Below are 23420 nucleotides of genomic sequence, written 5' to 3' on the forward strand. Positions count from 1 at the left end.
TTTTTTCCAATAAAGTGAGCCTTGAAAACAAAGTGAGCATAGTGAATAAGATGTCTGTCCCGGCACCGCCAAGGATGATTAGAGGAAATGCTGATTTCCTAAGTGATAAATGTGAATTGGCAGATTTTGGTAATAGTAGAACAATGTTGTTGTTTACTAAGCTAAACATTATGCAAAGCTTTTTAAACAAGCACCCAAGTGAATGGGAACAGGACCCACAGTTTAAAGAGGAAAAAAATACAGTAAATAAAATCAAAGTGGTCAAGGACATTGCAGAACGAGGTGTAAAAGTATTTCAAGATTTTAACAAACTCATAACAAATGATGAGGATGAAAAACAGCTGTTACTGCAGATTGTAGAGGCTAATCGAAAACAAGTCCCGACTGAGCCAACGAAGACCCCTGTTCTAGAAAGCCTACAGAAACCATCCATTTCCAAAGACAAAATTTAAAGAGTTCATTTTTATTATGGTCTTGACTATAAAATGTACTTATTTTAAAGATGGGTTCCAATGTAAAATAAAGAAATAAATTAAGTTTTTGTATCCTATCATGTGTTGTAATTTTTTCAAAAATCGATAAAAATATTCCCGTTTTCATTATTTAAACAGTATTGAGCACTGCCTTCCAAGTGACTTACGGCTTTCATATTTTGGCTCCTTACTTCTTTTATCAATTAGAAAAGAATTGGGGGGTCCCTTGGCTTTTACATTCAACTTGAGTTTTTCACATAAGATCTTGAACCACCCTAATACCCATACCCGTTTAGTAGAATACCTTTTTCAGTTTCGTGCAAAGCTTCGATAAATATTCTTTCAGAGTAGAGATTGAAGATTATAGGAGACAAAATACAGCCTTGTCTCACTCCACGCATCATTTTCACGTCTTCGGTGTGTTCATCTTCAACTCTGAGATTTGCGGTCTGATTCCAGTAAAGCATTTTAATTATTTTCAGATCTTGGTCGTTAATCTTGTTGATTAAAAACTAGTATTATCTAAGTTTATATAAAATGTATTTAGAACATATCGCACCTCCGCTCAAAGAGTGTCATAACTCAAAAAATTTTAAAATCGGTTTTATTGCACTAACAGTTTAATAAAACTATAAACTCCTATCTCACAAAGTGTCACGTCTATGGGTCAAGTATTTCTCGTTAGATAACACTAGTGTCATTATACGATTATCCAAAATCAACCACGCACCGAACACAAACAATGTCACATATCGACTTGTGCAAAGCATTTGTCCATCTAAGATGTGTATAAAGCGTCGTTTGTCGAGTTAAGACAGTATGTATATGTGATTACTTTATTCAAAACAATCTGCGCATGTGCTCAAGAAAAGTGACACATTTATCACTTATTTATCTTTATTTTTGCAGTATTTTGTGTTTAATGCTGTTACTTGTATTTAAAGTTACATCATTAAAAAGTATAAGTCTGTTAACCAGATAATAATATTTCACTTTTGATGAATAATATTTCGTAGATTTTTCGTTATTTTTATCTGTATAGTGTCACAACTAAAAAAAAATAATTTTTTTTTTAATATTTTTAATACATCTACAATATACATACTTAATACGCTATTTTATAGAGCTTCAAAAACCATTGGAACTGACTAAAATAGTTATTATTCTAATTTTAATAGTTTTTGAATTAAACCCGAAAATGTTATAGGACAAACTTTAAACGTCCCGCGTCGTTTTCTTGAAACTTTGCTTTTTTGACTTATGACACTCTTTGAGCGGAGGTGCGATATATTTTAAAGATATTATGACATTTTAATTTTGTAACAAAAAAGTAGGTTATAAATGAAATGGGTCAAAAAGACTGGGCCAGTTTGAAAATTAGAAATTGCAAGAACATTTGAATTAACTGAAATCTGAATTTTATTATATCCGAGTCTCATTTTAAGAAAAAACTGGAATTGAAAAAAAGATAGATAAGCTACATACCTGAACCAGAAGGATAAGGAGAATACTGATCTGGAGGTGCACCCGAACCTGGTCCAGGGCCTGGATACTGGTATCCGGGTTGTCCGGAGTAATTTTGACCTGAAGGCCGTGGAGGTGTCCCCGATGGATACGAAGGATGCGGTCCACCAGAAAATGGACCACCCCTTGGAGGCGGACTTGGGGATACATCGTCGAAGGGGTTGGAAACGCTCACGTTATCTGCAGCCCCGCTTGCAGGACTGGGTCCTCCAGGTGTTGCACTGTTCAGATGATTCACACCTGATAAAAAGAAAAAATTCTTCGTTAAAAAAATAGGATATATGGGAAAAACGGGGTTTCGGACAAACAGTCACAAAAAATACAAATGGAAATAAGTGGAAGCATTATTTTCGTAGTGCCAGCACAATGCGTATATCAACAAAGTTCAGGAGGCTAAGTTTGGCAGAATTTGAAGATTTAAAAAATTATATTTCAGTAGAGATGAGATCACTTTGAAGGGTCGAACCCCAAAGGGAATGCAAACTTGTGAGAAATTTTAGGGTATTTTAAAATATTCAGGTATTCTATATTATAATGATGTCTGGTGAGATAGATTAGGCAAGAACTGCGATATGAATCACTAGCATAATTAAAATTTTCAACTTTTTACAATCATCTTTATGGTTGTATGTCTGTGATTAAAATTAAATTCAATTCAAACTGGCTATTATTAATAACCAGTTTGAATTGAACTGTAATGAACATGCATCATGAAGGCTAAAAAGAGTACTTACAGAATGCAGATGAGCAGCTTAAATCAGAAGCTTCAACCTATGCATCTAGCTAGGTATGCGATACAATGATCACTATACAAAGAAAAATTACAGATATGGTTATATTTTTTCACTATTTTTTCTTGGTTGTTCCTAGAGCAGTGTACTGTGAGTTTTTTGTAGCTTTTCTGGACACCAGGCAATACAGCGAGAATTACCACAATGATGATGCCATCTGGAAAGTATAGGTAGAAGAAGACTCGTGAGCTGTCATTGGAAAATTGCCGCCTGTAAGTACTCTTTGCGATGAACTTACTTATTACTTTTCATTTACGTTAAATCGATGACAAATAAATAATAAACTTTTAATTTAACAAATGACATTAAAAATTTGTAACTAAAATATAATAGGTTTTTTTTTATGAAAGACAATATTCTTTTAATTCATAAATACGCCAGTCAATAGAGAAAAAATTGGAGCTGGAAGGTCAGACAATAAAACAAGTGATGGAGTTTAAATACCTAGGCATCACACTATCTAGCTACGGAAGGCTCGAAACAGAAGTGGAAGATCAAGTAAATAGAAATAAAAACATCGGAAAAGAAATGAAAGGCAGAATTTACAAAACAGTCATCAGACCAATTAATAATGACATACGCGGCAGAAACACGAGCCGACACAGAGAGAACAAAAAGATTGCTCGAAACAGCGGAGATGAAAACCCTTCGAAAAATCGATGGTAAAACTCTATACTCTATGGGACAGAGCTAGAAGTACAGATTATACGAGGAGATGCAAGGTGGATAACATTAATAACTGGGTAAGAAACAGAAGAATAGAATGGAATGACCACATAAGCCGAATGACAACAGAGTAGTCAGGACAGCGAGAGACGGTTTCTCAATAGGGAAACGATCAGTGGTAAGACCACGAAAACCATGAAACGACAACTTACTAGAGGCACATTGAAAAAAAAAACAGACAGTCATGTCTATACAAAAAGAAGAAGAAGAAGAATAAAGAAAAAAGCTTGAAAAAATTAATGTAATTAAAACAATTGTAAACAATTTAATAAAATCTTAACAAAAAGCAAACATACCGCAATTATATTCACAAAAACGATCCTGGTAAAAACATTCTGTCAATCCGTCTAAATTGTAATAGTAATCAAATCGATTCATATCGAATACGACACTAAAGTATCTTTTATTATTACTAATTATTTATTGGTATATAAATATATACTACATTAACCACTAAATAAATGTAGAGTACTACTGAAACCTAGCACGAAAGATAGGCAACAAATAATAATATGAGGACCCCTACAAAAACATTAAGTTGTTTTTGTACCGTTGACAAAGTAAGGATTTATACGAGGTACTTTAGAAAAATACCAGCAATAATACCTATAATTATGGGTATACAGGGTGTTAGTAAATAAGTATGAAAAATTTTAAGGGCTAATTCTACATGAAAAATTAATGCCAGTTTGCTCTAAAAACATATGTCCGCAAATGCTTAGTTTCGGAGATACGGGGTGTTGAAATTTTTATTTCAAACTGCCAATTTATTTATTGCTCTAAGACAAGTTGAGCTATGAAAATGAAATTTGGTGAGTTTTAGGAGGTAGTTATTACAAATTTTATGACATACAATTAAGAATTTTGTATTCATCATTGGCGCGCCTACGGGCAATGGTCTGAATTATTTTAAAGAAAAAATAGTACGCCACTGAGATATTTCGAATTAGAAATTATTTTTAAATTCCACGTCTAATTTATGATAAAAAACCTTTCTTGCCTTTTTTTCATATGATGCACCGTTTTTATGCATAAAAATAAAACATCTTGGCGCATATTTTTCATTTCTTAATACATCATCAAAAACTATCCAATATAATAATACTAAACTAGAACAATAACAGAAAATATTACTAATACCATTTCAACTAGGTGCAAAGCTGCAAGAAATGTTTAAAATGATCTCCTTTACAGGTAACAGAAGAATTTTATATTCATCATTGGCGCGCGTGCGGGTAATGGTCTGAATTTTTTGAATAAAAAAATAGTACGCCACTGAGATAATATGTCAAACTAAAAATCATTTTTGAATTCCTCGTTCAATTGACCACAAAAAATCTTTCTTGCCATTTTTTCATATGCGGCGCCGTTTTTATGCAAAAAAATTAAACATCTTAACGTTTACAAAGTATTTGAACTAAGTTTCTATGCATATGGAAACTACCTCAAATACTTGGTAAGCGTTAAAATGTTTAATTTTTTTGTATAAAAACGGCGCCTCGTATGAAAAAAGGAAAGAATGATTTTTGTCGTAAATTGAACGAGGAATTCAAAAATGAATTTTAGTTTGACATATCTCAGTGGCGTACTATTTTTTTCTTCAAAAAATTCAGACCATTACCCATACGCGCGCCAATGATGAATATAAAATTCTTCTGTTATCTGTAAAGGAGATCATTTTAAACATTTCTTGCAGCTTTGCACCTAGTTGAAATCTTATTAGTAATAGTCCAGAAAGCCACTGCGCATCCGCTAGGAAAAATATTCTAATTCGGATTTTTTACACAATCTTACTCAAAAAGGACCCCTTTTAACAAATTTGCATGTTGCCAGGACCACATTTTTTAAACGTTTTTTTTTTGTTTTTTTCCTAAAATTATTTTTTTTTGCATGGAACAACATTTTTTTAGGTTTTGTGGATCATTCCAAACAGATCAGGTCTTTAGTGACTTTTCTCTAAAGTTGATAGTTTTTGACATATAAGCGATTAAAAATTGAAATTCTGCCAAATCGGCCATTTTTAATCCTCAAAAACTATGTGAAAAACTGAAAATTTGAATGTTGTCAAGGTAGGTAGATATTCTTTAAACATCGATTGATGAAATGCCGAAGAGTTTTTTGCAATACAATATTCAAAACTCCAAACGAAAGGAATAAATTAGTTATTTCGTAAACCGGTGACATTAAGGAAAAATCCCGAAACAGGTAGATTTTTATTAAGTTATGATATTGTGGCATATATGGTATACTAGTGACGTCATCTATCTGGGCGTGATGACGTAATCGATGATTTTTTAAATAAGAATAGGGGTTGTGTGCTAGCTCATTTGAAAGGTTCTTCAATTCTCTATTCAGTAATATAAACATTTATACAATTATTTATACAGGGTGTCCAGTAATTTAATTTTTTATCAATTTGTCAAATAATTTAAATTAATAAAAATTTTTTGGACACCCTGCATAAATAATTATGTAAATGTTTATATTACTGAATAGAGAATTGAAGAGCCTTTCAAATGAGCTAGCACACGACTCCTATTCTCTTTAAAAAAATCATCGATTACGTCATCACGCCCAGATGGATGACGTCACTAGTATACCATATATGCCACAATATCATAACTTAAAAATAAAAATCGACCTGTTTCGGGATTTTTCCTTAAAGTCACCGGCTTACGAAATAACTAATTTATTCCTTTCATTTGCACCATACTGTTTACACATGCAACTGTGGAAAATAGTGTCGCGCACGCTTGATTAGCAATTAAAAAACAAAGGAGTTTTGAATATTGTATTGTAAAAAACTCTTCGGTATTTCATCAATCGATGTTTAAAGAATATCTACCTACCTTGGCAACATTCAAATTTTCAGTTTTTCACATAGTTTTTGAGGATTAAAAATGGCCGATTTGGCAGAATTTCAATTTTTAATCGCTTATATGTCAAAAACTATCAACTTTAGAGAAAAGTCACTAAAGACCTGATCTGTTTGGAATGATCCAAAAACCTAAAAAAAATTTGTTCCACGCAAAAAAAAAATTTTAGGAAAAAAACAAAAAAAAAACCGTTTAAAAAATTTTTGACCAACTTTTGGTCCTGGCAACATGCAAATTGTTAAAAGGGGTCCTTTTTGAGTAAGATTGTGCAAAAAATCCGAATTAGAATATTATTCCTAGCGGATGCGCAGTGGCTTTCTTGATTATAACATTTTCTGTTATTGTTCTAGTATAGTATTATTATATAGGGCTTTTCATCGACTGTCATTTGTTTCGAGCTTCTGTCATGTGTCACATAATATTAATATATCTACGCCTTACGTCTTTGCTTTGTATCATTGTATATACCAATAACGTATGACGTAGATATATTAATATTATGTGACACATGACAGAAGCTCGAAACAAATGACTGAATGAAAAGCCCTATTGGATAGTTCTTGATGATGTATTCAGAAATGAAAAATACGCGCCAAGATGTTTTATTTTTCTATATAAAAACGGTGCATCATATGAAAAAAAGGCAAGAAAGATTTTTTATCATAAATTAGATGTGGAATTTAAAAATAATTTTTAATTCGAAATATCTCAGTGGCGTGCTATTTTTTTCTTTAAAAAAATTCAGACCATTGCCCGTAGGCGCGCTAATGATGAATACAAAATTCTAAATTGTATGTCAAAAAATTCATAATAATTACCTCCTAAAACTCACCAAATTTCATTTTCATCGCTCAACTGGTCTTAGAGCAATAAATAAATTGGCAGTTTGAAATAAAAATTTCAACACCCCATATCTCCGAAACTAAGCATTTGCGGACATATGTTTATAGAGCAAACTGGTATTAATTTTTCATGTAGAATTAGCCCTTAAAATTTTTCATACTTATTTACTAACACCCTGTATAAGACCATGCAAAAAGCTGTACAACTCTCGGCGTCCAGATGCGTACGAAAATTTTTGGGGGATACTCGGCGTATCTAGTCACCTAGGGCTCGATAACACGGAAAAAGTCCCACCAGAGCTCATTCCTTTTGATACCGTAGGTATTTGGGATGAAGCTGTGAATTAAATAAAAAAAAGTGGCTAACTTTGACCCTAACTGATCTAGGCGAATTTTTTTTGTGAAAATTTGTGTAAAAATATCAGCTTTACAAATAAAAAAGTTGATTTAGTCTACAGTCAATATTAACAAAGTTATCCAAATTATTTATAAGTCAAATTTTTTTTTGTTATGCTTTATTTAACAATCCGAATACATTAGCATCCTATAAGTTAAAGTGTTGGCTTGGGAGCTGGGCCCCTCATTGGCGTGAAGGGACTCCCTTCAATGAAGGAGTCCTAGATAGTCTTCATGTCAGCTGGTCATAATCTCTTCAACCTTCTGGCAATTGGAGCTTGTACTAGCGGCTGTAATACTGCGTTGGGGTGTGTTTCCATTTTCTCGTGGTGTTTGTTGTACCTATCTTTAATGACATCTGTGATGAATGGAAGCTTCAGATCTTCATGTAATGTTAAATTCGACACGAACCAAGGTGCATCTGTGATCATGATGCGTAGTATTTTTGACTGGCTACTTTGGATGATAGCAATATTAGATTTGCTTGCACATCCCCAGACTTCGATACCATACATCCATATTGGTTTGATTATGGTGTTGTATATCAGCAGTTTATTTTCCAAACTTAGTTTTGATTTTCTACCTATCAACCAGTAGAGTTCTTTGACTTTCATGTCTATTTGTTTTCTCTTCTTTGTTATGTGCACTTTCCAAGTAAGTTTAGAGTCTAGATGTATGCCGAGGTATTTGAAAGAGTTGTTTTTAGCAATAATTTTGTTATTTATGTATAGTGCTGGACACTGATCTTTTCTTGTAGTAAAGTTGACATGGACGGATTTAGCCTCATTTATCTTAATTTTCCATTTTTTTACCCAATTTTCTAGGTTTGCTAAGTCATTTTGTAGGATGTTGGAAGCTTCTACTGGATCTTGGTGAATTGCTAAGATGACGGTGTCATCCGCAAAGGTTCCTATGAGAGTGTGTGGAGACGTAGGAATATCTGATGTGAATAATACATACAGAATGGGACCCAGGACACTGCCTTGCGGAACTCCGGCCTTGATTGGGAATTTTGCGAATATTCATCATTCACTTTTACAAGAAACTGTCTGAAAAATAGTGGAAAGATTTTAGATATTTTGTATAAAAGTCCATCATGCCAAACCTTGTCAAAGGCTTGGCTAACATCCAAGAATACTGAAGGACAGTATTGTTTTTGTTCTATTGCTAAATTTATTGAATGTGTTATTATATGTATTTGCTGAACTGTTGAGTGGCCTTGTCGAAAACCAAATTGGTGTGATGGAATCCAATCCTCAGGGAGTACTTCCTTATTTATTCTTTGAAGTATGAGTCTTTCTAGTAGTTTTGACATAACTGGCAATAAGCTGATTGGCCGATAAGATGAAACTTCGTTTGGGTTTTTGCCTGGCTTCAGTATTAAAATTATTTCTGCTGTTTTGAGTTGCGTCGGCCAGTAGTTTAGTCTCAGGATAGCATTGAAAATGTACATCATGAGTATGACTCCTCTGCGTGGCAGTTCCTTTAACATTTTGGAGGTTACTTTATCGATCCCTGGAGATTTTCTTGGATTTAGGAAGTTTAGTTCATTTTGAACTTCCTTTACAGAAAGTTGTTTGGTTGCGGGTATGTTGTTTGGGATATTTGAGAGATGTCTAGCTATTTCGTCATCAACTACATCACAATTCGGTGTGAATACATTGGATAAGTATGCACCAAATAGTGAAGCCTTTTCTTTATCGCTTCTTGCCCATATAGCTGCAGGATTTCTGGAGTCACGTACAGGAGAATTCTGCATTTGAGGCTTGTTTTTGAATTTGCATGGTTTCCAGATGGAGTTATCACTTCGGTTAAGACCCTTCAAATATTCATTAAATGAACTTTCACGCAGTTCTTTAATTTTTGCTTTTAGTCGACTACTGGCTCGGTTGTACACTGTTCTGTCAACAAGGGCTTGCGTGCGTTGTAATCTAGCTCTTGCTTTTCGTTTTAGAGCTATGAGTTCCTTCACTTCTTTAGGTACAGAAATGTCTTTCTTTTGGATGGTGGGACTAGGAGTGATCAGTACAACATACTGATTCTATTAGGTCATTAAAAGTTGTGATAAATAAGTCAAAAATGACTCCACTTTAGTAAAATGTTTTGCAATGATATAAATGACTGTTATTGATTTTTTTATTAAATATATTGAAAACATGGATCTTCTTCTTTCATGTGGTGGAACCTCAAAATTGCTGTATCATTATTATTTTCTGAGAAATAGCAGTGCAAAAAAAGCTCTTTGGGATAAACAAATTAAGAAAATTTAAACTAATTGACGAATAGTCTTGAAATTTTTTGTGCATTATAAGGACTACTTGACTCAATTTTTCATGCAATTTTAAAGCCCTAGGTTCATTTTTGCAAAAGTTCTTTTGCCGTTTCATCGTCTTTTATCAAGACTTTGAAATTCACATTTTCACGTCTGCTACCGGAGAAGATTTCTTTTGTATACGAGAGAAATCTTTTCGTTTATTTCATATAGATGTCGTACCTAGTGTACTGAAGTCTGGTTAGCTTATTAAACCAGGAAGGCTTAAGGCACTTTATTACGCTTTGAACATCCACCTAGATGTCCCTGATGATCCCCGATATGGATTGAAACACGTGTAGGATATCGGTGGTGTTCAGAGTGTAATAAAATGCAATCGCTGATTCTCTCATATCACGGTTCCTTCGTAATTGACGAATGTGTAGTGAATACACGTGGCTTTGTAGGCAAATCTGTGATACAAAGTAGTATCTTTTGCCGTTTCATCGTCTTTTATCAAGACTTTGAAATTCACATTTTCACGTCTGCTACCGGAGAAGATTTCTTTTGTATACGAGAGAAATCTTTTCGTTTATTTCATATAGATGTCGTACCTAGTGTACTGAAGTCTGGTTAGCTTATTAAACCAGGAAGGCTTAAGGCATTTTATTACGCTTTGAACATCCACCTAGATGTTCCTGATGATCCCTGATATGGATTGAAACACGTGTAGGATATCGGTGGTGTTCAGAGTGTAATAAAATGCAATCGCTGATTCTCTCATATCACGGTTCCTCCGTAATTGACGAATGTGTAGTGAATACACGTGGCTTTGTAGGCAAATCTGTGATACAAAGTAGTATCTTTTGCCGTTTCATCGTCTTTTATCAAGACTTTGAAATTCACATTTTCACTTCTGCTACCGGAGAAGATTTCTTTTGTATACGAGAGAAATCTTTTCGTTTATTTCATATATATATTATATAAAGAAGCCACAACAACAATAATTGTTAAAGTACAACAATAATTAAAGTATACGAAGGAACACAATAAATTCAAATAAATAAAGGCGTGAGACAGGGTGACACAATATCACCGAAACTTTTCAATCAGGCTCTGGAAGATATTTTTAAAAGATTAGAATGGGAAGAAAAAGGTATAAAAATTTATGGACGACGCTTGAACCACCTAAGGTACGCTGATGACATCGTATTGATAACCGATAAAAAAGAAGAATTGTTTGAAATGATGTAAGAACTGGACATAGAAACCGGAAAGATAGGCCTTAATATGAATTACAACAAGACCAAAATCATAACAAATACAGATGAGGACATCACATTGAGGATCGGACAAGATGAAATAGAACAAGTTCACGATTATTATATATCTGGGTCAAATTATAAAACTTAACCAAGGAAAACCAAACAGCAGAGATCAAAAGACGAGTTAGACTTGCATGGGCGGCATTTGGCAAACTAAGCTACATCCTTAAAAACAAAAGGTATCCACAACATCTTAAGACCAAGGTATACAATCAATGCGTACTCCCTGTTCTCACTTACGGTTCCCAAACGTGGACGTTTACAAAAGCAAACATGGTCAAGATCATAAAAACGCAAAGAGCAATGGAAAGGCAAATGTTGCACATAAGACTAATGGATAAAAGAGAAACGAGTGGATAAGAGAGAAAACCAAAGTTAGGGATGTTAGACAAGAAGTTGCAAAATTGAAAGAGATGTGTCGGACACACTATAAGACAAAAAGAAGACCGATGGAACAAAATTCTCATAAACTGGAGACCGTGGGAATATAAACGAAGCAGAGGAAGGCCACAAATGAGATGGGCAGATGATGTCAAGAAGCACGTGGGCTCTAGGTGGATAACTGTAGCGACAGACAGAGAAGAATGGAAAAGAATTGGGGAGCCCTAAGTCCAAAGATGGACCGAAGAAGGCTAATTAGATAGAATGGCTTTGTCGTATCGCGAAATTGACCGTCGTGTTAATTGTACGGCAATGGAGGTTATGCGAGTGTGTCGTGTGTGGACAAACGGAGGTAGAGGAACACGAAGAAGACTAACTGGTCAAGTGAGGCGTACCACAAAGTGTCAACATATTCGTTTTAGACTACTGGCTCTGCGAGACCGTTTTGCTATTAAGCGTCAAATCGCTGACCAATGGTTTGGAGTAGAAGGTAGGCCTCTTACTATGCATACACTATACCGTCGCATTCGAGCCTTTGGACTGGTTTCCTTCCGCCCACGACTACTGGTTGCTTTCATTGTGAACCACTGTCATCAACGTTTGAATTGGCGCAGAGAATGGTGCCCAGAGAAATTGGGCTGGCAGAATGGGATAATGTAGCATTCGCCGATGAATCGCGATTTTGTTTAGGGAGTGCATGATGGTAGTATGGTAAGACGCCGCCGTGGACAGCGACCAATATCGGGTTTGCTATTGAGAGGTATATACACAGGACAGTTGGAGTAATTGTTTGGGAGGCTATTCACTATGGTAGCAGATCACCACTTGTGTCAATTCACGGTAGTATGACAGCTACGCGTTATGTTGGTAATATCTTACAAACAACTTTACTGCCTTATCTAGACGGTCGTCGACACGTCCTTTTTCACCAAGACAACGCCGATCACCACTTTTGTTAATTCGATGCAGTATTACAGCAGCGCGTTATGTTGATGACATCTTACAAACCACTTTCTCTGACTTTCTCCAAAAAGCTGGTGTTAATGTGTTGCCGTGGCCACTCCGTTCACCGGATTTAAATCCCATCGAACATTGATGGGATATGATGGGACGGACACTGTCCACTTTGCACCATCTTCCACAGTCTTTGGCACAGTTAATCCATGAAGTTCCAGTTGCTTGAAACGAGGTGCCACAAGCAGACATCGATCATCTCATTTTGTCAATGCCTAGACGTGTACAGGAGTGTATTCAGCTAGGGGGTCGCTAAACACATTATTAATGTTTTTTTTTAATTACACACTAATAAAAATTCTTGCCAACGTTATCGTTTCATTCTTGATGTAAATCTAATATGTTGCCAAAAAATTAAGTTCAAGAAATTATTCCTTATGGGTGTAACACTTCTAATGTCACTGAGTATAACAGAGAGAATATTTATATCATATCTAGCATTTCGTATTTGAACGTTTATCTACAGGGTGTTTCATTAATAATTGTCCATGTAGTAACTGGAGAAACCTTAGCACAAAATACGAAGATTTAACCTAAAACACTTAAATAAAATGTGGTTCCTTACTGAGTTACAGGGTGTTTTATCTAAAAATTTAAAAACTATTTTTGCTCAGCATTTTAAAACTATTTGACGTATCCTTTTCATACTTGGCAAAAAGTGCGACTACTATACACCCTACTAAATTATGATAAACAACCGTTTCTGGCTATTACCAGAGGCGTACAACTGGGGAAAGTGAATGGTTGACCCTTTCCAAATTCTACGCCACTGGCGGAATTGCTATTTTAGTTCAATTTTTGGATTCTCCAACACTTTTTATGAAAATAATATACTCTTCGTTCGTAACGATAAAGCCATTAGTTTTCGAGATCTTTGAAGTTAAAAATGAAACGACACGGTTATTTTGATTAATGTATTATGTCGCTTCATTTTTAATTTCAAATATCTCGAAAACTAATCATTTTATCGTTACGAATAAACAGTATATTATTTACATAAAAAGTATTGGAAAATCAAAAAATTACACTAAAATAGTAATTTCGTCATGGGCGTAGAATTTGGGAAGGGTCAACCAACCACTATCCCCTGTCGTACGCCTCTGGTAATAGCTAGAAACGTGTATTTATCTTAATTTAGTAGGGTGTACCGAACCTACACTTTCTGCCAAGTATGATAAGGATACGCCAAATAGTTTTAAAGTACTGGGTACAAATAATTTTTAAAGTTTAATCCGATTATGAATTATTTCATAAATTAATCAAAATAACTGTGCCGTTTCATATTTAACTTCAAATATCTCGAAAACTAATAACTTTATCGTTACCAATGAAGAGTATATTATTTACGTAGAAAGTATTGGAAAATCTAAAACTGGTACTAAAATAGTAATTTCTCCAGTAGCGTAGAATTTGAGAAGGGTCAACCGATCACTATCCCCTGTCGTACGCCTCTTGTAGTAGCTAGAAACGTTTGTGTATCATAGTTTAGTAGGGTGTACAGTAGACGCACTTTCTGCCAAGTATGAAAAGGATAGGTCGAATAGTTTTAAAATGCTGAGCAAAAATAGTTTTTAAATTTTTAGATAAAACACCCTGTAACTCAGTAAGGAATCACATTTTATTTAAGTGTTTTATGTTAAATCTTCGTATTTTGTGCTAAGGTTTCTCCAGTTACTATTTGGACAATTATTAATGAAACACCCTGTATACGCTGACATTTGTACTTTTTTTATTTACAAAAACCCGCTTTAACCTAATAATGTTATTTGCGGAATGGTAACAGTTAATTACTTACATTTTGCTTAGTAGATTAGTCTTTTAAAACAGAAGTAGGTTATCGATAGTGTTATTTGAACTTAAAATGTCTTTAACATTGTTTGGTAAATGCTATTTAATTCTTTGACTATTGAACTTTTCCCACTTTTACACTAGCACATGTTTTACTGTAAGGGGTGAACCGCACTCATCAAAAATTGGGTGTTCTTCTGTGTTAAACAAACGTTCAAGAGAAAACTGGGTATGCCTAAGTTGCAAACGGGAAATAATTATTTGCTTTCGTATAGATTGCTCAGGTGGTTGCCATGGTCCAATCTTATTTTTTTATCTTCTGAAACTTTGATGGTGTGGATTTCCATTATTATTGTTCCAGTTCTCGAACAAATGTTTTATGAAGTAGCTTTTTAGATCCATACTTACAGGTTGGGATGATTTGGGGATATTATTATCGTTTATGGCTTTTTTGGCGTTTCTGTCTGCTGCAACATTTCTTGCTATTCCAACATGTGATGGGACCCAGAGAAACTTGATATTTATATCTTCAGTACATAATTTATTTAGTTCTTTCTTTATTATTAAAGCTTATGGATCCTGCGTGTATATTTTCCTGATTACATGTAGTGATGACGTAGAATATGTCACAATTAATATCTTGTTCAAATATTCACATTTACTTGCAGTATTGCTTGGTAGATTGCATAAAGTTCTCCAGTTAATACAGTTGCAATATCTGGAATTTTATGTTTGAGAATAATTGTTGTTAATAATTGCCACTCCGACTCCATTTTCAGTTTTAGACGCGTCTGTATAGTATACTGTGTAATCGGAATGCGAGTTAATTAGATATCTGAAGTGTTGTATGATAAGATTAGGGTTAGTGTTACTTTTTGGAATTGTAATAGACTGCAATTGATTGTTTTACGAGTCCAAGGTGGAGATGAAGATATATTTTGGTATTGATATAAGGGTGGAAATTTCTTTCGAGTTAAGTAGTTTCGTTGCATGAATTTTTTTATTTACAGTTATGTTAGAAGCGTAATTAAGGGTTAACAGCGTCTATGAAGCTTGGGCTTGAGCCTAAGTTCTGTGAGCTAGGTGCTTTAACAAGTTAAGGCCATTTCGACATGAAAGCACTAACTGATAAATATGACTCTTCCAATTTAACTGTTGATCAAATCATTTTGGTTCTCAAGCGTGAAAGGCTTTGCGATGCTTTTAATTATTTCGTTTATTGCTATTAAAAATAGAGTAGGACTGATAATCGATCCTTGTGGGATTCCGTTTTGTTGTTCTCTAACTAAGGTAGGATATAGCACCATTGGTTCGGACTTGAAATGTTTCTTAAAAAAAGAATGTGTGTGTACTTTGTACGCATGTAAGAAGTTATACTTCTATAATATGATTTCTTAAAAATAAATATATGTACTTTAAACAGTTTGTTTTAATTTTTTTTTAAACACCAAACTAATTTTGTGCTTACCGCTTTCAAAAAAATAAAAAAAAAAGTATAGGATTGCTCCGGATTTGAACTCAAGACCTCTCGATCTCTGGCCGAATGATATACCAAATAAGCTACGAGGACTGTGTCTGTATCGGTTCGGACGTACCTAATGACAATTCACGGTAACAAACAGACAAGGTGAAGTATAATAAATATACAATAAAATGTTTTAATAATACTCATCTTACTCCTGAGGAAGACAAATCCAAAGACACAAAAATTATAATAAATATATTTACTAAAAACACTAATATATTCTTTTCACACCTTTTCTTGCACTGATATATTTATATACTTTGTCTAATTTACTAACCGTTGCACGTCATCCGCGTCATAGCCTGTGACGTCGCATGATACCAACTGGAAAAATTTGGCGGTAGGTGTGTTCTTTTTTAGAATCATTTTGCCGAGTACACTGGAATTACAGCCACTAGACATATTTTATTATATACGCGTAGAAATAATATTTGAAGATTTCTATTAATGTTAACCTAAAGAAATACACAATATGTTTCATTTAATTTGTATAAATGGATTATAAAGCGTTTTTATGAAGCACATTTGTTCGGAACACACTGTAACTGTAATCGAACGAAGGTGACATTTTAGAATAAATTGGTAACATTTATTTGACAGTTGCGGTGATGAAACTTCATATTTGTTTATATTATTTACTATAAGTATCTGTTCTATTATATTTACTGTTTTTATTATTTACTTTACTATAAAAAGATCCTCTAATATAAAAATATAAATTTCACCTAATTTTATCACGACCTAGAATAATCGAGGTATCTGACAACTTTTTTAGTTGTTATTGTAGACATATACAAAGAAACCTATCGGCTTCTCCCAAGAGTTCGGAGCCGTTTTTTAATAATTATTAACAATGCAGTACAAAAACGCTTGCACTGCAAATCTTAAATGATTATAACTTAATTCTTGTTCTCTATTTCTTAAGTTTTTATTTATTTACATTGAATATTAATTTGTTTTGTTGTATAATCCACGTTTACAATAATTATGTGATCTATTTGATTTAAAATGGATTCAGGATTTTTTTATACTTTGGCAACTATGTCAACTTAGATCTCTGGCGTAGATAATGACGTGCAACGATAAGTAAATTAGACGGACTGTACATAACTTGAAAGATTTAGCAACTAAACGCCATACTGTCTGTGTGCGCATGCGCGCAGTATTATGAAATTTTACTCTCAATCGCGCCTAAAGAAGTATAACTTCAAAAATTGTTTATGTAGGCCAAAATATTTCCTCGATATCCTAGCTTTTTTACAATTTTCAATATACTGTGTTTTCCATAATGCATCAAATGCTTTAGTTATGTCGAAGTAAATTGTCATACATTTTTGATTATTTTTAAAAGCTTCGTGAATAGCGTTTTCCAGAAATGTCATTTGTAGTTCTTCCAGGTCCAAAGCCAGCTTGTTCGATGGTAAGTTGATAATTGTGTTCCAGGTTCTATATTAATCTTTTTTTAACTATTTTTTCCAAGTGCTTACATGAAGAACAAGTTAATGATTAAGACGATATGATTCTGAATGTAATTTATCTTTATTTGGTTTAACAATAGTGATAAAAATGGCACTATTCCAGATTTTTTGGAAATGATTTTTTTGACTAAATAATATAAAATATTTAAAGTACAAACTCTTTTGCCACTATGGTTTTTTAATAAATTGTATTGGTCTGTTATCTGGACCTGGTGAAGTGCCTTTTAAGTGCTACTTGAAGCTCCCCATAACTGATATATTTGTGCTGCTGTTAATGCTAGATATGACATTTATTTTTAAATATTCCATTGTTGTCCGATACGAATATTGCAAGTTTTATATGTTTGAGAAAATTATGAACTAAGTGTATATTATATAGTAACAACTAATGTTAAGATAGCTATAGAAGAGGTAAATTTAATATGAGAGTAGGATTACGTCAGGACTCACTTCTAAGCCTAGTGCTAATTAATGTTGAACCACATAACATGAGAGTCCCCAGGAGAGTTTCCTTGGTGTTGTCCAAGAAATGGAAGAACCTAATATACTCTAGAATGAAATAAAACTGGCGATCAGTAAGCTCAAGTAGGTATACAAAAGCACAAGGTCCAGATATGATATGTAGCAGAAATGCTCAAAGCCACAGAAGAAACCGGAATAAAATTACTTCACTTGATCTGTAACAAAATATGGCATTCCAAGCAATGGCCTAACGACTGGACAAAATCTACTATAACGACAATACATTAAAAAAAGGCAGATTCCATAAATGCGACTACTATAGAACCATCTTCCTTATCACATGCCAGCAATATAATGCTACATATAATCAATGAGAGACTGAAAAGATTAGTACAAAGAAAAATATCCCAAGACAAACTCAATTTGTAGAGGTATTTAAGAACATCTTCTGAACATAAGACAAATAAGAGATAATAATATCTCACTACATACATTTGTTTTATAGATTATCGCAAGGTGTTCGACAGGGTCAAATGGTAACACTTATGGTAAATACTAAAAGAAGTAGGCATACAACACTAAATTTCGCTTATAACTGAACTAAACGAACACACTACTGGAACAGTTGAAGTGAACACACTCTCAAACTAATTCCATTCATAACAAAATGTCAGACAAAGATGTATAAGGTCTCCACAATTATTTAAATATGGGGAGCATATTATGAGACGAGCGTTTAAAGGATGGGAAAAGGGCATCTCAATAAATGGCCGAAACATAAACAACCTACGTTTTGCAAATGACACAGCCCTTCTTGCAAATAGTCAAGAAGAGTTAACTAATCTCGTTCGACTGGTTGAAAACGAAATTCAAATATTTTATTTGCAATTAAAGATATCAAAGAGAAAGATCATAATAGTGGATAACAATCATTCACACATAACCATGATTGACTGGCTTGAGGTTGTGAGCTCATACTCATTGATCACAAACGTAGGGTCACTACAGGAAGAAATAAAACGTAGACATTCTAGCAAAAGTCGCCGTAGGAAAGATGGTCAAAATATGGAAGGACCCTCAAATTTCACCCTCAAATAAATGGATATAAGTATCCTAGAGTTCGAATGAAGAAAACAGTGAGTGGGTGTGACAAAAAACAATTTTAATGAATCTGGAAAACAATTATTGAGTTTTTAAATCTTCGAAAAGGCATTAGTGGTTGGTTAGTAAAATGTAATGCATATTATTACAAAAACAAATATCAAAATTCTTCAGTTCTTGGGTTAGACTACGTCGAGCTTTCGACTTCTTGATTGAGATCACCTTCAGGACTTGCTCCTGTTCAAATCACACTATGTGAACTGTAAAACATGTAAACAAGACCAAGTCATGAAGATTACACAGAAGTAGAAAACTCGATACTATCCGGGAAATGGCTAATATTTAAAAAATCTTACCTCCATGAGGTGAAGGAGCTGATTGTGAAGAAGGCCTCTGTGGTGGGTAGTCCGGGTTACCAGAAGGTGGATACCCACCATAGGTAGAATAACCATCCATTGAAGCTGCACCAGAACCAGTTGGAAAGGAATCCTGTGAGTTGGAGGAACCCGGAGATGGTACTGACGTAGCTTTAGCACTCTTTTTCTTCGATGTTGCTTCGACTTGGTTTATGATCGGCTGAGGATCAATACCACCTCTATCAAATTGACATTCGTATGCTAGCAAATTTTTAGTGTAGTGCTTCCTGAGCGTGTAAGCAGCTGATGATGAAGCACCAATCCCTAGCAGACCAGCAATATCTTTCCAAGTTTTATTTTTAGTCACCTGTAATGGTGGACGTTTAAAAACAAATCCAAGCTTGGTTATCCAACTGATGGTACTAAGTTATCAGATTTTTAAACTTGAAAAGTATATTTAAATATAGTTTTTTTATTTTCATCGGTAAATATTCCACTACATGGAAAAATTTGTTAGTCACAATTTAATTTTCACATTTTTTTTAATTAGTGTGGATTATCATATCCCGAGTTAGAAGATACAGAAATACTACTGTTAGGATATTATTATACCGGATGTCCACTTATATTTTCCCCCATTTTAACTGCCTATAACTTCTAAACGGCTTAAGATAGAAATATGCGGTTTTCGATGAAATGTTTTATTTTAGTAAAAGTTTTGTCTGAATGGATTGAATTTTTTATATCGCTTTCAAGTACGAAAAGAAAAATGACAAATTTTTTAAAAAAACGTTGTTGACTTTTTTTTAATGGAACACCCAGTATATTTTTTTGTAAATTGAAAGAAAAGTCATTCACCTATCCAGCGATATAAAGTTTTTCAAAATCGGTTGTCAAATCACTGAGTAATTAATTTTTAAAATGAGCGGTGCAACGTGGATTTCACATACCTAAATAACATAACTAAGCAAAATGATATTATGTTATGTGATTTCCACATTGCATCTTTCATTTTAAAAATTATTTGCTCAGTCATTTGACAACCGATTTTAAAAAATTTAATATCGCTGGATAGGTAAATGACCGTTTTTTCAAGCTACAAAAAAATATACTGGGTGTTTTAATAAAAAAAGTCAACGTTTTTTTTCCAAAAATCCGCCATTTTTTATTTAAAAGCGACATAAAAAATGGTCATTTACCTAAAAACTTGAAAAAACGGTCATTTCCCTATCCAACGATATAAATTTTTTTAAAATCTGTGGTCAAATGACTGAGAAATTAATTTTTAAAATGAGAGATGCAATGTGGAAATCACATAACATAGTATCAATTTGCTTAGTTATGTTATTTAGGTATGTGATATCCACGTTGCACCTCTCATTTTAAAAATTAATTACTCAGTGATTTGACAACCGATTTTGAAAAACTTTATATCGCTGGATAGGTGAATGACCTTTCTTTCAATTTACAAAAAAATATACTGGGTTTCTATTAAAAAAAAAGTCAACAACGTTTTTATCAAAAATCCGCCATTTTTCTTTTCGTATTTGAATGCGATATAAAAAATTCAGTCCATTCAGACAAAACTTTTACTAAAATAAAACATTTCAGCGAAAACCGCATATTTCTATCTTGAGCCGTTTAGAAGTTATAGGCAGTTAAAATGGGGAAAAACATAAGTGGACACCCGGTATAGTATACAAATATAACATTTTTAAATTGCAATTCGGAGATTTAACCTTTTTCATCCGTCCCTAATTCATGTGGAAGATCACTTCCCAACTTACAAATTCAAATTAGAAAAGAATGAATTAGGATATATTAATTGATATGATTTTTATGTCCATACAACAAAAAATACTTGTTACAATGAGAAGATAAATATTAGAATTTATTAAAATACATAATATTATGTGTCAAGAGTGCAAACAGATGTTGGGCGCCTTGAGCTATGTAAAAACAACTGTCAAAGTGATTATTCGTATGCTCAACAAAATTCGGTGGAATTAGTGTGATTTAATTAAATGATTCAACAAATAATGGCCAAAACAAGATTACAGGAAACTGTCAGAATGAAGTTTTAAAAATGTTCCGGGTACTGATTTTCCTTTGAATATGCTGAAGAAGCTCTTGGTACTCATTGCGTACATATAAAACTAAATGAAAATTTTTGCTCAAGTCTAATTAGAATCTGTTTTTGGGTTGGGTAAATTGTATATAAACCTATTGTTTTGCTTTAATCGTTTCGAAATTTTAACAAGCATAATTTTCAAAGGTAGGCTAAATTTTTTATAAAAAAATTGTGAAAAAAATTAGCAAAATTCATTTTGTTTTCTCATTTTTCTTATTACACTACCCCAAGAAATTAACGCACCCCTTAAAGATGTTTCATTTTTGATATCTCGAATTTCCTAAACCTGTCGTCCGATTTAAGTGATTTTGTTCAGATATTATAGCCTTATTCGTTCACAATATCGCTGTGATAATATTGTTGCTAGACAGGTAAATTGTCATTATATACCGGGTGTACCAATCAAACTGTGTTTTTTTTTTCTCAAAGTTCATCACACCCTTTGGAATATTCTAGCATTTATAAAATACTGAAATTAAAACCCAACTATAGCCTCAGATTTTCTTAACATTATGTTTTTGATAATAAAAAAGTTAGGTACTTTCACAACTAGCCATGTTTTTCATCAATACAGGGTGTGCGACAAAATACATGAAAAAGAAATGACAGTTTGCTTTATAAACTTATGTCCGCAAATGGTTCGTTTCCGAGATCCAGGGTGTTGAAATTTTTCTTACAAACTGACGATTTATTTATTGCTCTAAAACCGGTTGATATGTGCAAATGAAATTTGGTGGGTTTTAAGAGGTAGTTATTTAGCATTGTTTGACATACAATTAAGAATTTTATATTCACCATTGTCGTGCATACGGGTAATATGACCCGTCTGTAGTGTTTCTTTATTATATTAAAAAGATTTTCTGGGTAAATTTTAAAGGTTCTAGGGGGCTTTTAAATACCTGAAAAATATTATTGAAAAACATTGATTTTTGACCCTTTTTAAAAATGCTTTTGGCTAATTTTGCAATAATTATTTTTTTCAATTTGCAATTAATTCTGTCTTAAAGGACAGAACTCTAATTTAATTGTAAAACTTTTTTGTCTTCACAAAAGAAACAAAAAACTTTTCTGTTTTTTTTAATTGTTAATAAAAAATTTAGTCCACCTTTTGAAGTATCCGGACATTAAAATTTTCATTTCTAATATTTCGAAGCAGTTAAAGCAAAAAATAGGATCATATACGATTTACCAAATGGGGGTATTTTAGAACTTTTTGCTTTTACAAGAAATTTGTTTTCGATTAGACTCCTGTTGAGCGCAATAGCGGATAGAGAACTTTCACTGCACAAAATCGAGATATCGCAACGGATAACACTTTTTTTAATTAAGGATTTGTTAATACTTATCTATTAAGGGTTGTAGGTGGAAAATAAAATGACAATATGAATGTATAAGAAATGTATAATAAAAATGTATAAAAATCAGTGTGTAAAGATTCAAATAGGTGCGTTCAAGTATTTTTCCATATATTTTATCTCCTTATTTCTTAGATATTACTCCGTACTAAAAATTCAGTTCAGTTGGTTAACTACAATCGATAAAAGAAGCTCCCTTTGTTATACATACATTTTTCATACTAAAAGGTTTTATAAAACACCTGGTTATTGAAATAAAAATGCTACAAGTGAACCATCAATTGAAAAACCGTAAAAATCCATAGAAAAATACACGCGGCTCTGTTTACCAAATCACAACTTCGAAGACAAATATTTAAAAGACAAAAGTCATATTAAATTTTGCAGAGTTCTCTGTACAAAATTTAAAACAAGTAAATTATAAAACTAGTAAATTATAACTCGTTACATACAGACTGTTTACTTTTTGATTAGATATGACACTGCAGGAAGCGCTAAAATCGGCAACATTGTTGTACATTATAATTGTATTTTAATTGTTAGATATTCAAAATTTATCTACTCGTTCCAATAGTTACAGTATATTAAAACCACTTTATCAATTTTTCTCCTTTCTCGATTATTA

At 33.2% G+C, this 23420-nt stretch overlaps 1 protein-coding gene across 5 annotated transcripts in view; it reads right to left on the minus strand.

The window, feature by feature from the left end:
- The window catches only part of LOC114342253 (trithorax group protein osa), a 449443-nt gene that overhangs the window by 39009 nt on the left and 387014 nt on the right, over positions 1–23420 (minus strand). For 3 of the 5 annotated variants that reach the window (XM_050663324.1, XM_050663323.1, XM_050663322.1), the window contains 2 exons: positions 19310–19676; positions 1959–2237 (listed from right to left, as the gene is read on the minus strand). In XM_050663324.1, coding sequence (XP_050519281.1) covers positions 1959–2237; positions 19310–19676 — 646 coding nt within the window. The remainder of the gene's footprint in view (positions 1–1958; positions 2238–19309; positions 19677–23420) is intronic. The other 2 variants (XM_050663326.1, XM_050663325.1) reach the window with 2 other exon arrangements.

The sequence above is a fragment of the Diabrotica virgifera genome, chromosome 10 (genome assembly GCF_917563875.1).
Source record: "Diabrotica virgifera virgifera chromosome 10, PGI_DIABVI_V3a".
Taxonomy (NCBI): domain Eukaryota; kingdom Metazoa; phylum Arthropoda; class Insecta; order Coleoptera; family Chrysomelidae; genus Diabrotica; species Diabrotica virgifera.